The 16722-nt window shown below is 51.0% G+C and overlaps 1 protein-coding gene across 1 annotated transcript in view; it reads right to left on the bottom strand.

Annotated features, from left to right (window-relative positions):
- CDH23 (cadherin related 23) overlaps positions 1–16722 on the bottom strand; it is a 388322-nt gene that overhangs the window by 307374 nt on the left and 64226 nt on the right. Inside the window, exons 3-5 of the mRNA XM_068981694.1 lie at positions 11993–12135; positions 11009–11056; positions 10804–10896 (exon numbers count right to left, since the gene is read on the bottom strand). Of these exons, the coding sequence (XP_068837795.1) occupies positions 10804–10896; positions 11009–11056; positions 11993–12135 (284 nt within the window). The remainder of the gene's footprint in view (positions 1–10803; positions 10897–11008; positions 11057–11992; positions 12136–16722) is intronic.

The following is a 16722-nucleotide window of genomic DNA, read 5'->3' on the forward strand; positions in this document are numbered from 1 at the left end:
CCAAGCTAAGGACACAGAGGGTTCACCAAGGAGGAGGTTTAGAAGCCAGGATCAATGGAATAGGTGTAGGAGCAACTCGAAGGGCAGGGACTAAGAGAGGCCTATGCCTTCAAGTCCAGTGGAGAAGACCAAGTGAAGAGCCTGGGTCTGATCCCAGTGGGTCACTTTCAAAGGCAATAACCTGGCCAAGTCTTCCAACTCCTCTAATACTTGACTTGGTTATCTGTAAATATGGACACAGAAGACCTCCCCTGCCCTCCCCACTCTGTTCCGAGAAAGGAAGTGTAGTTCAGTTCAGTCGCTCAGTCGTGTCCGACTCTTTGCGACCCCATGAATCACAGCACGCCAGGCCTCCCTGTCCATCACCAACTCCCGGAGTTCACTCAGACTCACGTCCATCGAGTTGGTGATGCTATCCAGCCATCTCATCCTCTGTCATCCCTTCTTCCTCCTGCCCCCAATCCCCCCCAGCCTCAGAGTCTTTTCCAATGAGTCAACTCTTTGCATGAGGTGGCCAAAGTACTGCAGTTTCAGCTTTAGCATCATTCCTTCCAAAGAAATCCCAGGGCTGATCTTCAGAATGGGCTGGTTGGATCTCCTTGCAGTCCACAGGACTCTTAAGAGTCTTCTCCAAGACCACAGTTCAAAAGCATCAATTCTTTGGCACTCAGCTTTCTTTACAGTCCAACTCTCACATCCATACATGACCACTAAGAAAAACCATAGCCTTGACTAGATGGACCTTTGCTGGCAAAGTAATGTCTCTGCTTTTGAATATGCTATCTAGGTTGGTCATAACTTTTCTTCCAAGGAGTAAACGTCTTTTAATTTCATAGCTGCAATCACCATCTGCAGTGATTTTGGAGCCCCCCCAAAAAAAGTCTGACACTGTTTCCCCATCTATTTCCCATGAAGCGATGGGACCAGATGCCATGAGCTTCGTTTTCTGAATGTTGAGCTTTTAGCCAACTTTTTCACTCTCTTCTTTCACTTTCATCAAGAGGCTTTTTAGTTCCTCTTCACTTTCTGCCATAAGGAAGAGTAGGGCTTGACTAAATGATAGGGAGGAAGATGGCGCAGGGGGTTTGGGTGAGAGCAGCTCAGGGGAGGGCACGACATGAACACAGGTAGGGCAGCAGCAAAGTGAACAGACTGCGGGGAGGCTCCGAGACAGAAAGGACGGGAAAGCTGGGAGACCAAAGCCTCATGCAAACGGGATGGATTTCTACAATGCAGGGTTTGTGCTGGGAATGGTGGAGGCACAGCTGAGCTCACACTGGAAGATACCAGCAGGGGAGGGGTTGGAGGGAGAGGCTTCCAAGCCTTTTTCCTCTCTCGGGGGCAGGGCTAGGAAAGGGGACCAGGAGTGGGACCCTCCTGGAAAAGGACGTGACCAAGCATTCAGCTCTTCGCAGCTGGCAACGCCCCATGCCATGGAGCTGGACAATGGATGGTGAAGACGGTGAACGGGGAACGACTGCACGGAACCTAGTGATCATGCCCAGGTGAAATTGTCCAGCCGCATCATCGCATCTGGAGAGAAGAGCTGGCTTTTTAACAGACGGACAGGAGGCTTCCACTTAAGGTTATTATAAAGAGGGTGAATTCAGCCCCTCCCAGCTTCCAGCCAGCACCACAAAGTTGCAGAGTAACGAAAGGATGCTAAGGAATCACAGAAATTATAATAGTTTCATCACCTGAGACCTCTCCTCTTTCTCTCATTTTCTGGTAGAAAACAACGTGGGCCAAGCCGCCTGTGAACGCATCAAAACAAGGTTATTGAGTTGGGGCTCAATATTATTATGGGGGGGTTGACAGGCCCGTCGCCAAGCCATTCTGACAATATTCAAACTTGTTAGGGGAAGTAGAGGGGCTGAGACAGAATCCCAGAGCCCCTGAGAAGAGGCAAGGCAGAAGCACGAGTTGGCGTCAGGTCCACGCCCTCATGAGGGCTTTGCATCGAGAAGGCAGCCTGGGGCCACTGCCCCTGGGGTATGGGGGAGTCTGTGGGAGACCAGGAGGCACCACCCCGTGTGCTGCTCGCCCAGCTCTGGACAGCCTCCTGGGAAATCAGTGCTGCGGCGCCCACCCAGGCACACCCTCAGTCTCATCACAGGCTCTGGAAACTGCATCTCTGAGTATCTTGCCCAGTCACCTGAGGTCTTCAGTGGTTTGCCACTGGTTTACCAGGTGGCCTTGGGCTCATCCTTGACCCTCTCTGGCTTCTGATCGCTACAGAAGGTGTGGTGGGAGGAAGTCAACTTGCCTGCCTGGGGTGCTGGTTTCCAGGAGCCTATCTCTGCCTGTTACTAGTAATTTCTAGGGGACTCTGTTTCCATTTTTCCCTTGTCATGTCTTTGCTTCATGCTTCCCATGTTTCCTATCTCCTACTGGACTGCGAGTTCTTGACCACTGACACCCCAATACCAACCATCCAGTCCACAGCAACAGAGCCTACCTGTCCAGCTGCAACTTGGACTTCAAGCAACTTTCCTGAAGTTCTTGGGAACTTCTCAGAACAATAGGAACGCCGATCAACTATCCTGCGTGGGTGTTGCTTCATACACATGCTCTCACTGAACTTTCACAACAATGCCAATGTGCCCCTATTTTATAGTTGAAGAAATGGAGGCTCCAGGAGGCTAAGCCCCTTGCTGCCAGCCTCCCGCTGTGGAGTTAGAGCCCCTGTGTGCCTGGCTCCCTCACAGTGCTGCAGTAGGGAACAGGGACCCCATGTCACAGATCGGGCTCAGGTTCTTATCATACAGTGAAGCCACGGCTGCCCTTGGCTGCACAAGGGACCTTCTTCAACCTTCTGTTTCCTAAACCTGTCCTCCCACTCAGGGTCTAAGGAAGCCCCCCTGCCTAGAGGGAAAGGGGTGCAGGCAGGAGTTCTGCGCCCTTCCTCCAGCAGGCCCCACCGGGGGGAAGAGGAGAACACCAAGGAGAAAGGGAGATGAAAGACGCCAGATGGACTCTGGCGCCCGAGGCCGACAGCCCAACAATGCAGCGGGAACGTCTCCAGCAGGCAGCTATCATCCCCTCCCATTTAGAGGTTCTTTATTTAAAGGGCGGGGGGCACAATAAAAGGTAACCCAGCATGTGCCAGAGAATCCCTAACGCACACAAGCTGGGCTCCACACACAGTCCTGCTTCGTATGCACGGCAGAGGGTCCTGCAGTCATTGCAATAGAATTATATGGGCCCCCAAAGGCTCCCAGTGAGAACTGGCGAGGAAACTGACATAATTAAGAACATTATTACCATCCAAACAAAATAATACTTTTAATTACATCTGGGCTCCTTCCATCTCCTGCTCCTGCACTGTCCTCTTTCCTCATGCTGAGGATGGTGGCGAGTGTCCACAGCCCTGGCCATGCACCCCAGGCAGGGAAGCAGGTGTCACAGGGGTCTCAGGGGATGGGGGAGGGGGTCCTGGGCTTCGCTCCACAGTGGGCATGAGGGAGCAAGGAGCTTCGAACTATGTGGCTGGGCTGAGCTCTCTGGGCCTGGATTCTGTGGGACTCCATTTATTCCCTCCTGGGTACCTAAGACTCAAGGAAGAGACGGCACAAAGTTGTTGAATCATCCCTGCAGGCAGGTGGAACAGGCCGGCGTTTACCCATGTGTGCCGGTCTCTTACTTCTCACAAATAATGCTGCATGTACATGTGGGGTTGGAAATCTCGGAGGTTGCCTTGGGGGGCTAACCCAGCAGGTCATGCAAAAGGTGCATAACTATGACCATGGCTGGGTCTTGACCATTGGGATGGTCCTCACTGCAGACTTGGCAGAGGGCTCTGAGTGAAGCTTCTCCACTGGACCCCCACAGCCTGTGCACAGGGCTCATGGGCCAGCCTCAGCCTTGGATGGGGGGAAGCCTGCGCTCAGAGCCCAGAGTCCCCAGCTCACCTCCCTGCATCCTGTCGAAATCAGGGCAACTTTTGGCAAACCACAGCAGGTAATGGCAGAGTGGAAAAGACCCACGCAAAGGTGCGGAAAGATGACAGACAGTAAGACTACGACTCTAGTTGCAAGAATATCTGACACCAGGGAACTTAGGGAAGGCAGTGACCTTGTACTGGCCTCAATGTCTCTCATCCTGAAAATGGGAAGAAAAATTGTCCCCTAACTTACAGAGCTGTCATAGGACAAACAAAAGACAGTGAACACACCAGGACACAGAGAAAACATCACTTAAGTGCACACACACTCAAGATCGTTACAACAGTCAGCGCTGTTGCTTTGCTGTGTGCATAACTTCACTGCTACAAGCCCAAAGCCTGCTGTCCTTGCTGCTGCAGGCTGTGACACCCACTGGAAGAAGGGCAGAGTTTGAGGTACCGGTCACTGTGCTGACAGGAGGGGACCAGAGAAGACACAGGCACCTCGGGGCGCTCACCACGGGGCACCGAGGCATGGCCCAGGGCCGCCGCCTGCCCTGACTCTGACCAGCAGGATCCAGGGCCCCTGAGATGACCAACTGGTCTCCCTCTCCCAGATCAATAGGCGGGTAGTTATAGATGCAGAGGGGGCCGCCGAGCACCAAGGCCCAGGGTATAAGTTAATATGGCCTGTCAAGGGGCTGCCTCTGGCATGGGAGATGACACTCTTGTGAGCAGAGCTGATACCTTAGGGGGATGGCAGGCACAAGCCAGTGGGAGTCCCTCTCATCCCCACTTCTCTCTGCAGTCTGAGGATGCAGTTTATAAATCATTCATCATCTGATGGGTATATCTTGAGGAGGGAAGCTGGGGGCACTGCCATAGGGCCCAGTGGGGCTAATAAGTTTGGCAAGTTCACCTCTGCATGCTTTGGGCCACTCTGGGCTCCTCACATGTCCAGGGCACATCGGATGGCACGGCTGAGGTTCAAGAATTGGCAGGCAACAGCAGGCATCAGTGAGCGCCAGCAGTGAGTTCTTGGCATAAACCCTGCTGTCCTTCCAACCCCTCAAGAGGCAGAGGAAGCAGCAGGGCTCTGCCCATTTGTGAAGTTCACATCCAAGGGCCAGATCTTGGGTTGGGTACTGAGGACACAGTACTTGGGCTCTGTCCCTGCTCTGTCTGGCAGGAGAGATGGACATACAATGACTATAACTATGACCATTTATTGGGCATTTACACTGGGCTCAGCAATTCTCATACACAGTCCCTTATACTTCAATCTCACAATAATTTTGCACGGCATGGATACTTATCTCCATTTTGTAGGTAGAACTGAAGTTACCTGCTGAAGGTCACATAATCAGACCTGTCCCTGAATCCTGGCCCCATCCTTGCCTAGCTTCGGACAACTTATATAACCTGTCTACTTTGATATCCACATCTGTAGAATGGGGACAAGAGTGGCTACCCCATAAAGTGAGGGCTCGGTCAGTGCCCATACCGGAAGAATAGTACTAGGCACACAGGAAGCTCTCAATAACAAAACACCAACTTATTATTATCATCATAGAAATGAATTCTTTGTTTTGTTTCACTGACAAATGATTATCAAGAATACTCTCCTCCCTGTTTTCCCATCCCTAGGAAGGACATTCAAGGAGTGACTTTCATCTGTCCTTATTAAGTGATATGGAGAGACGGTGTGGCCTCGCTGGACCCGGGGCCAGGAACCCTGGGTTCTGACTCCGATCATGTTCCGAGCCATCTTTGAGGATCCGAGAAGAGCTCTCAGTCTCTCAGGCCTCTTTTGACTCATCTCAGCCCCACTCCTCCCCACCTCCAACCTCATCCCCATCTTGTTACCTGAAGCCAGGGGTGACAAAGATCTACACAGGACCTGTCCATCACAGAAACCTGGGCAGGGAGCCAGAAGGCCCCCTTCTAGCCCAATTTGTTTCTACAAGGTAACAGGGGGCACTTGCAAGGGACACACATACCTATACAGTTGCTGTCCCACCTCAACAGGATCTCTGGTCATGAGTTAGAGTTTACCTCCTTCTTTGGGAAATTCCATCATATGGAAAAGAAAAAAAAAAACTAGAGGATCTCAGAAAGTCTATGATATTCAGAGACAACATAATCTGCTTCTCTGCATAACAAACTCCTATTCATTCTCTAAGGTCCCATACGAATGGCCCCCACATACAGACCAGTTCACTCCTTCCACAGTTCACTCCAGAGGTCTACTCCTTCCATCCCACTTTGCACATTCTAAGCTCCCATAGCATTTAATACATTTAGAGGTAGTTAGACACCTACTTGTTTTTCTCCCTGTAACATTACCTTTCCTGAGCACAAAGACCCTGGTTTCAACCACTAGTATTTCACCAAATATATTATGAGCCACAAACTGGACTAAGGGCTTTTCCTACCGGCATTATTATAGCTCTCACAATAACCCCACAAGGGAAATATTGTCGCCCATCTTATAGATAAAAAACTGAGGTCCAGAAAGATTAAGTTCCTTCCAAAGTTACACAGCCAGCAAACAGTAGAGTCTGTTTTTTCTACCCTGCATTGCCAAGCCAACTGAAAATCCCTGGGCCCCGCTCCATAGCTGTTCAACAAATGTTTGTGTTCATTTCAAACAATTTGAGGGAATCAAAGCACAGTGAGTGGATCAGATTTGGGCTTTGAAGGACAAGCAGAATAGAGCTAGGCTGCAAGAAGAAAGAAAACACTCCGGAACTAGTTAGAACAGTAGAACATGTGTTTTACAAAGAAAAGTGACACACAGACACACGCTCAGAGGCTTAGCCCCTCGGCTGACAGGAGGACTCGTGTGGAGGAATACCAGAAGACAAGCTGAGAAACGTAGGTGGAGGCCAGATGGCTAAAGGCCCAGCTAAGGAGGCTGAACTTCTCAGAACGTCAACGACATGGCCAACCCTGACACTCCAGAGGCCCTGCTGAGCCCAAGGAGCCTCCTGGCACCATCTGTCCTCTGACCCAAACACCTAGGCCCTAGAGTCACCTCCCTGGGGCACAGCTGAAGGGCTGAGGGGCGGGGGCAGGAGGAGGAGCACGGGGGAGTGCTGAAGGTCAGCGAGGTGGGCACGCACCCCTAACGGAGGTGCTGGAGCAGCGCTGCTGGGCGGAGACGCAGGCAAACACGTTTGAGCAAATTGGAACGCCATAAAAGTCTATTACAGCAAATCAAACAGCAGTCAGCATGACAGCCATTAGCCTGAAATGAATACACGGGGACTTAATGAGGTCTGTCGAGGCTGGCTTGGTGAATTAAGTTGCCAATTCTAGCAGGATTTCCCTTTTCTTTACAGACTTGAAAGCATCCACGCTGCCTCGTTAGGGCTTCGACAAGTGAATTGCAGGGCCTTTCACCCTGATAAAATGGGTAATTACATGTAGAACAGCTTAGTGAGGGGAGAAGGGTGGGCAGGAGGGAACCGGGAACAAACAAACCCAAACACACCCGCCCGGCTTAGGCAGGGGCTTTCGGAGGGAGACGGGGCAGGTCTGGGAGGGCAGGGGGCGGGTGAACGTCTCTAGGAAAGGGGCAGTGCCTGGTCTTGACCCGCCTCCCACCTGCTCAGGCGCTAGGCCTCGGGACGTGATTCCCCACGGGTTGATGTCTCTAGGCAGCTGTGGACAGGCTGAGAGTTCTCAAAGATGAGCTGCTGCGGCACCTCTGAGAAACCCTCTGGTGGGGACGGCCACTGATGTTATCCCCCAGGGCATGCTGCCACCATGGAGTTAAAAATGCAGCTTCCTGGGCCAGCTCTCCCCAAACCACTGATTCAGAATTGCAGGGGCCCAGGACTATGCAGCCTAACTAGTTCCCCAGGAAATTCTGATGCGGTATGTTTGGGAGCCTCTTATTCATCACCTCTCCAATACTCAGCACTAGATGGCTTCTGAAACACGGGTTTCTGCTTCTATTCGCATAACTTTAGGGATGGGGAGCTCAGTACATCCCTCAGCAGGGCTGGGGAGGAGACTGTGAAAGTTTCGATCAGCAAATTCTTCCTTATGCAGACCTAGAATTTACCTCCCTGTAACTTTTTCCTCATGCCTATTCCAGGGTTCTGGGCACAACAGACCCCAATATTATGAAGGCCCCTAGGGCTCGGGGGAGTGGAGGTCAGGAAGGTTAGTGATGACATGCAGGTGGCTGGGACTGCCAAGAGAGGAGCTAAGTGGATGGAGGGAGCCACTGGAGGTCTCTGCCAGCCCTTCATGGAATAACGAAGTACTGGAGGGTAAGAAGGAGCCACTCACTTTGGATTCCTGCTCAGACCATGGAACGTCAGTCCTGGAAGGGACCTGGCCAACTGCCTCAGCTTAACAGCTGTTGGAGTTGAAGCCATCAGAGGGGCAGCAACAGGTCTAAATTCTTAGTTGTTAGCACTAGAACCCAGATGTCTTGACCTCCAGGCTACCTCTTCCCACCATGTAACACAAGAACTCTGCTGCTCACTTTGGTGAGCGTCTCCTGGAAACCCACCTCTTCCAGGAAGCCTATCGAGATTTCTCTGATTGCTCTGGTAACCCCTAAGGACTGATCCTTGTGGGGTCTGTAGTGCCCCCTCCTCATTCCTCTGGTTTGTGTTCTCACCCTCTTCACACCCACTAGGCCTCTGCCACTGAGTCATGCTTCTCAAGGGCGAGGGCCTGGGGTTTCCAGGGTGACCACCATGTAAGCAGGAGATCCCTGGCTGAAGCCTGGGCCAGGACCAGCAGAATTTTAACTGGTACTCCAGCTGGGACCTAAGTCCAGCAGCTAAGCTCTAGCTCAGATGACCCACGCCAGGGCAGGGCTGGTAAGTGCCAAACCACCTTGGGTCAGGAGTGGCCAGGCCTCCATCCAGCTGACACCACATCCCCACTGGCTACATGAAGCTGCCCTGAGCAGGGCATCGAATATCAGGCACTGAAGTGACCCAGGGAGGTTTACATGCAGGTGAGTAAACCACATGGGCCTGCCTCCAAGGACTGTGTGTCCTTCGAGCTAGCCCCTCTTGGCCCACCCTCTCCTCATCAGATGGGCAGGAGGCAGGCCATTTTATCTCACCTGTCCTCTGCTTTTATTAAAGAAGGAGGACTATGGCCCAGAGAGGTTAAATGACATGCCCTAATGGACCCAGAAATCTGGGGGCAGAGCAGGGGCTAAGCCTGGGGTCTCTGGCCTCTGGTTCTGGCTCCCGTCATTATATACTCCTCTGGCCTCCCAGGTCTCTGTGCAGTGAGAGCCTGGCATGGTGCCAAGCTCACAGCAGACATTCAATAAATATTTGTTAAATAAATGAACGACTGAAGAGGCTCTCTCCTTGGAGGCAGAGGCCTTTGGAGAATCCCGGGGGATTCCAATGGGGCAGTGTTGGAGGTCACATTTTCTCCTGGCAAAGGAGATAGGAAAGGCTGGCGCCAGCCCAGGGGCTGAGAGCAGGGATGCGACCCCTCATCCCCTTGCCATTGCTGCTGTCTGCTGCTCCTATGAAGGAAGGCAGAGCGCTGACATGCCTGCCAGGATGGCAGCTGAGCAATGGGTCCAAGGCTCATTAACTCCGAGCCATGCCCTTGGTTTCTAAGCCTGGGCCCAGAGTGCAGGCTGGCACGTAGAGACCCTTAATTAAATTAGGGAGACTTCCAAATGAGCAGGGGCCCAGAGCCAAGCTGCAATCCTAGGCATGCCGGCCACAGCTCAGGGCACTGTGCCCCTGTGCTTGGGATTGCAGGGTCTCTCTCCCTGTGTCCCACTCCTTCAGGGAGGGCATGAGCACCTCCGGTGTACCCCACCCACACATTGGTCCTCCTTCTGGCACAAGCATAGGACCCTTGACTCACAGCTGAGTAAGGAGGGCCAACAATAGGAACATGGGGGCATGATACCAGGTTTCTTCATCCTTGAGGCATCTGAGGCTGCCCCGGGAGTCAGGAAGCTGGACGTCAAAGCTGTGTGACCTTAGACAAGTCACTCTCCCACGCTGAGCCTCACTTTTCTCATCTATAAACTAAATAGGTATTTTCTAGAGCTCTTTCAGTTTCCTTATCCAATGACATAAAGGGGCGAGAACTCCAGTGCCACAGGGGCAGCCTGCCTCTCCCTAGTGGACACCATCTCCCTCCTTTACTGCAGCTGTCCAATCAGAGCCCCTAGGGCAGGCCTGAGGGACACCCAGTTAGAAGCTCTTTATACGCCACCTTCAAGGTCTTTGAATCACTAACTGCCAGCCCAGAAGCCTGCCATCAGCCACCAGGGAGAGGGACAGCAAGCAATGAGAACCCTGGGGCCAGCAGCCAGCTTATAATCGAACCGTTCATAATGCAATAATTTGTACTTCTCAATTACCAGCAATGGCTTGGTTTTACACTCATGCACTCATGCAAATACACTCAAGAGTACACAGACGACCCAGAGGAGCCAACGGCCGGCGAGCCAGCGGGGCGAGCATGGGGTTCCAGAAAGAAAGCCCCTTCCAGTCACTGCATGTGCCCTGCATGCTGGAGGGACTGTTCTGGCCAAAGCTGGGAGGCCTGGGGTTTCAAGTCTGCCAACCCACATGTCCAAGGCCCACACGCTGAGAATGGAAAAAATGAGGTACAACCTGCCTCTCGCAACCTCTGTCCTGTCCCTGATTCTGGCCAGAGTTCAGGGATTTATCCAGGGCCCTCTCTCAGGCATGAGGCTCCCACCAACCTGCTCTCTGCAACCAGCAGACAACCCCCCTCAGAGGTACTGGCTTGGTCACCAATGTGCCCAGAGCAGATGCCCGGGCTGATGAGCGGGCCGGAGAGAAGGAGCTGGAGCTGCCCTTCATCCAGCATCAGTCTACTACCAGGCAGCCCCAGAGCAGCAGACCCCAAATGTCCCTCGAGTGTGAGCCGGGGGCACCTACCTCAGGGATGCGGACACTGTAGGGCTGATTATGAAACGTGGGCGCGTTGTCATTCACGTCCCCGACCTGGATGTTGACCTTCCTTGTAATCACCTGGCAAGACAAGTGTGGGGAGTTAATGACGGCCTCAGCCTCTGGCTTCTTTCCACCCAAAGGCCCAGGGACCCTGCCTCCCCAGGCAGCAAGGGCCTCGTGGGACACTCACCCCCTGGTGGTCGCTGACAGAGAACTCCACTGTAAACTCTGACTTGGTCTGAAAGAAAATGTAGGGAGGGAGAACAGAATTAGAGAGGCAAGCTGAGGCCCGGAGTTCAGAGCCCTACATGGGGGTGGAGACCCTCCAGCATTGCCCTAAGAGCTGGTCTGGCACTGGATGGCTGAAGGCTTCCCTACAAAATAAGCACTGACTTTTGGATTGGAGAAGTAGGTTCGGAATATGGATCTTTCCCATAAAAGAGAAATAGAGTAAAAGTCAAGAATCTTGAGTTCTAATCTGGGCTCTGTCTCTAATCTGCTGCGTGATCTCAAGCAAAGTGTGGCCACTTCAATGTGAGGAGAAAGGGGGGGTGGGTTTGCTCAAACCCTTACTTTAATTTGCTAAAGGCTACTGTCATCAGTTCCTGTGTCTCTGGAAAATATCCTTTGGGGGAACATTTGTTGTGGGTTGGGGGGGGGGGCACGGCACAGAACGTGGGAGACCTGGGTTTGATCCCTGGATTGAGAAGAGCCCCTTCTTTTTTTTTTTTTAATTAATTCATTTTTTAGTTGCTTTACAGAATTGTGTTGGTTTATGCCAACCCCCTCCAGTATTCTTGCCTGGAAAATACCATGGACGTGGAGCCTGGCGGGCTACAGTCTAACAGGTCCCAAAAAGTCAGACACAACTGAGCCACTGTCTTTCACACACATGGAAATGACAAGCGTGGCTCCCATGGAGCCACTATCCTACAGGGTATGTACCCAAGGTCACTGTCCCTCTTGCCTACCCAGTGTTGCCCCCTGCTTGGAGACACTCCCAACCACCCCATTCTAAAGCCAAATGCAGACATCAGCACTGGCCCTAGAAGAGGGACACCATTCAGGCAGGAAGATTCTGCTTCAGGGTGAGAAGACGATATGCCATCTTCCTCTAGCATGTGCCCCTGCCTCCCTAGGGAAGGACTGGGGCGGAGGTCGAGGCGGGTCATACCTCTCTGTCCAGCGGCTGCCGGAGCCACACCACGCCTGTGTCAGGCTCCACAGCAAAGAAGCGGGAGGCCTCCTCCCCAGACACGCCAAACACCAGGGGGTCATTGTCCATGTCTCGGGCCAGCAACTGGGTCACAGAGGAACCTGAAGTACCCACAGGGGACAGCAGAGGACAAAAACAGGAGGTTAGTCCATTCCTGAGCACCTTACTCAGGTAGCTGAGTTCCTGCAGGGGGCAGTCGCCCTGTAGACCGCCAGCAGGTCACCAACTGCTGCAGGACCTCTTCGCATCTTTAGTTCCATGCCAGGCTCCCCGCCTCTGCCCTGGTCACTTGTCACAGTGTTTAACAGGGAACTATCATTCACCTTGTTCTGTGACTTCCACCTGTCCTCTTTTCTTTTAACTTAGAGAAAGGGTTCTCCATGTGGCTCAGATGAGCACAAGTCCACAGGCCTTCCGTTCTTATGTTCCAAGATGGACACACTACTTAGCCCTAGCCAATCAGAGCACAGCATCTCCCTGATTGCAGTGATTGGTTCAGGGATGAGCATGTGACCCAAACTAGCCAATCAAAGCCAAACCTGTGACTTCTACTGAAACAAGTAGGAGAGACGTGCTTTTTTTCCACTGGGGTTGGTTCTGCTGGCAGCCATCTTTGGCACCACAGGAAGAGCCTGGCTGAGGATGAGGCCAACAAGGAGGAAAACGGAGCCAAATGGTACATGGAGAGAGATTCCTAATGGTTTGAGAGTTTGCAGTCAACTATACGTGTTATTGGAGAAGGCGCTGGAGAATTGCCCCACTCCAATACTCTTGCCTGGAAAATCCCATGGACGGAGGAACCTGGTAGGCTGCAGTCCATGGGGTCGCTAAGAGTCAGGCACGACTGAGCGACTTCCCTTTCACTTTTCACTTTTGTGCATTGGAGAAGGAAATGGCAACCCACTCCAGTGTTCTTGCCTAGAGAATCCCAGGGACGGTGGAGCCTGGTGGGCTGCCGTCTATGGGGTCGCGAAGAGTTGGACACGACTGAAGTGACTTAGCAGCATACGTGATATTAGCACTATCTCCTGGACTGCTCAGCCGTGTGAGTTAATAAATAAATCACCCCCTTTTTTTTTTTTCTTTTTGCCTAAGTAGAGTTGGATTTCTGTCTTTTACAAATGGAAGCAATATTTTCTAATTCAGAAAATTTTACAAACCTGGCACTCATTCAACAGTGATTAGGTGCCGGCTGTGTGGTGTACACTGGAGTACACAGAGGTTAGGAAGATATGCAGCAGCATCAGGGGACTCCAGTCTAAAACCAGGTGACAAAGCCTAGCTCCTGTCCGCAGTTAGAGGACTGAGGTGCTGCCTTCACCAAGAGACAAAGCCCTGGCCAGAGGTCACCCTGGACATCAGAATGCCTGGCCTAACCCTGCCTAAGAAGTCTTAGAGTAGGTCACCTTCCCCTGGGGTTCACAGCAGTCCCCTCAGGGAGCCTTCAGGTAGAGTGATCAACCACCCAAGTTTGTCTAGGACTGAGACATTCATTATTTCTAGGATGAAGCACAAGCTGGAATCAAGATTGCTGGGAGAAATAGCGATAACTTCAGATATGCAGATGACACCACCCTTATGTCAGAAAGTGAAGAAGAACTAAAGAACCTTTTGATAAGAGTGAAAAAGTAGGCTTAAAACTCAACATTCAGAAAACTAAGATCATGGCAGCCAGTCCCATCACTTCATGGCAAAACAATGGAAACAATGGTGACTGCAGCCATGAAATTAAAAGACATTTGCTCCTTGGAAGAAAACTATGACAAACCTAGACAGCGTATTAAGCAGCAGAGATATTTGCCAACAAAGGTCCATCTAGTCAAAGCTATGGTTTTTCCAGTAGTCATGTATGGATGTGAGAATTGGATTATAAAGAAAGCTGAGTGCCAAAGAATCAATGCTTTTGAACTGTGGTGCTGGAGAAGACTCTTGAGAGTCCCTTGGACTGCAAGGTCAAACCAGTCAATCCTAAAGGAAATCAACCCTGAACATTCATTGGAAGGACTGATGCTGAAGCTGAAACTCCAATACTTTGGCCACCTGATGCAAAGAACGGACTCATTGAAAAAGACCCTGATGCTGGGAAAGACTGAATGCAGGAGGAGAAAGGGATGACAGAGGATGAGATGGTTGGATGGCATCACTGACTCAGTGGAGTTTGAGTAAGCTCTGGGAGTTGGTGATGGACAGGGAAGCCTGGCATGCTGCGGTCCATAGGGTTACAGAGTTGGACACGACTGAGTGACTGAACTAAACTGAACTGAGGCATGTCCCAGGAGATGTGCTAAAACCAGGAGGTCCCAGGCATTGGATTAGGTGGTGACTGCAGCTTCAAGAGGTCCTTAAACCCCCAAGAATGGTGCAAAATCTTCTGAGTGTACAATGTGTCATTCTCTGCAGGGAGGGTCTGCAGTTTCCATCTGATCCTCAAAGTAGTTAGGTTGGAACCATGGCCTTCAGCAAATCACTTCTTTCAAAGCCTCAGTTTACCCTATAAAATGGGATGGACACTCTTTTTGCCCCATATACTGACTCTCATATTTACTGAATAGCTCTGATGATCTAGCTAAGGAAGGAAGGATTCAAAACTTGGGATTTTATTTAGAAAAGAATGCTGATGAGCTTTTCTAAGTCAACTTTGGAAAGAATTTCTAACATGACAATGAGAACCAGTATTCTGGAGCACTGACCACATTCCAGATACTTGGCTAAGGATTTCTGTGTAATATCTAATTCAATCTTTCCTGTTATTCTCCTCACTTAACAAATAAGGTAACGGAGTGATTAAGTAATTTACCATGGCCACACAGTTAGCAAATGGCAGAGTAGGACTTCAAAGCCCAGGCATTCTGGCCCAGTGCCCACATTTGTTTCCACAGTCTTACAAATCTCAACACTTGATATGTGAACTCAAGATTCAGGATGTCCATGGACATGACTCTATCAGGCCCTAAGTGACTCAGAAAAAGAAGATACTTGGCAAGCATTGGGCTCTTATGAAATGCCAGACATGAAATGCGAGCCCATTCACATGGAATCTTTCACTAAATCCTCTCAACAACTCTGTTTGGTAGTCATTTCCCCATCCATTATACAGATTAGGAAGTTGAGGCTCGGAAAGGCAAAATAGGCTCTCTAAGATCACACATCAGAGTAGGACATGGCAGCATCCAAGGTGATGAGAGGAGGTAAGAAGCGGAAGGAGTGGAATCATGGAGCAAAAAAATCAGATCTTTTGGGGAGTTCCCTTCCCATTTTAAAAGTGGAAAAACTGGAAGCATTTAGCAATTTGCCCAAAGTAAAACACTGAGCAACAGAGTCAGGGCTTAAGCCCAAGTTTCCAGACTCCCATTACAGTGCTCCTTCCTAGGAGGGGAAGGAGGAGATATGTGAAGTCATAGAAAAACCAAGCACATCTCCGCAAAGCATCTGTGTCACTTGGTGACAAGCAACTGTTTTATACTAAGACAAATGGGAATATGTTGCAAGTATAATATTTAATTCATTTTTAAAGCTATAATCTAAAACCATAAAAGAATTTCCAGCCTCCTGCTGACTTCCGGGGATACCTGGTTCCTTTCTGATATCCTCAGGGGTCCTTTAGTGGCAAAGTGTGAGGAATACAGCCACTTCCCAAGGCCTTGGGAAGATTCAACATGAGGAAACTGAGGCCCATGGGGGCCCTGCTTGTCCACAATACATCAGCAAGTCCATGGTAGCCCCCTGGACTGGAAATCTCGCTTGTCAACCTCCTTGAGGGCCCAGCCCAGGTGTAGAATATGGGGCCAAGCTCCCAGCCGGTCCATGGGATTCCAGAAAGGCCACACTGGCCCCCCACCCAAGGTCACACAACTTGGCCCAGTATCCCAAATGGCTCTCCCAGGCCTGATGCTCAGGCTCTCCCAAGAAGAGGGGTGCTGGGCAGGACAGGGATGGGGCCATCAGCTGCTGTCACCCACCCTGTAATTTTCTGGACTTTTATCCATTTTCCCCTCAATTATGTGCTGCTCAAAATGGTCCTTTTCGGCTTCCTCACAGGCTCTTGCCTGCTCATGCCTTCTTTGTATCCCAGGTAATTGCTAGTGACCTTTTCTAAGTGTACTAATTAAAGGTGCCAATTTAATATTATATTTAAGACAAGACGCCCCGCAATTTTCCTGCTAGGCACATACTCCCCCGCCCAGCTAGCCTGCCATTCTGTAGAAGCCAGGCCTGGCTTTGGCTCTCCAGGACACAGGACTCATTTCCCCATTAGGGAGGCTTCCAGCAACCTCTGTTTGCACCATTCAGACAGGAAAGAGGCCAAGCTGTGGGGCCCAAATCCCACTCAGTGCCCCCGGAAGCAGCCCCTCAGGAGAGCCATTCCAGCTGTGGGATCCTGGCACTGTTTCCCACCTGGGAAACGGTGCACCCTGCAACTCGGGCTATGCAATACCTGGAGCTCTTGTTTTTAACTGTAGTAAAATATATATAATATAAAGTGTATCATTTTAATTAATTCTGTGGCATGCAGTACATTCACAATGTGGTGTAAACATCACCATTGTTTGTTTCCAGAACATTTTAATCACCCCAAAAGGAAACCCATCCCCGTTAGCATTCCCCCCCCATTCCCTCCTCCCCCAGCCTCTGGCAACTGCTAATCCACACTGCCTGTCTCTACAAATTTTCCTGTTCTGGATATTTCA

This window comes from Capricornis sumatraensis, chromosome 10 (assembly GCF_032405125.1).
Source record: "Capricornis sumatraensis isolate serow.1 chromosome 10, serow.2, whole genome shotgun sequence".
NCBI lineage: Eukaryota > Metazoa > Chordata > Mammalia > Artiodactyla > Bovidae > Capricornis > Capricornis sumatraensis.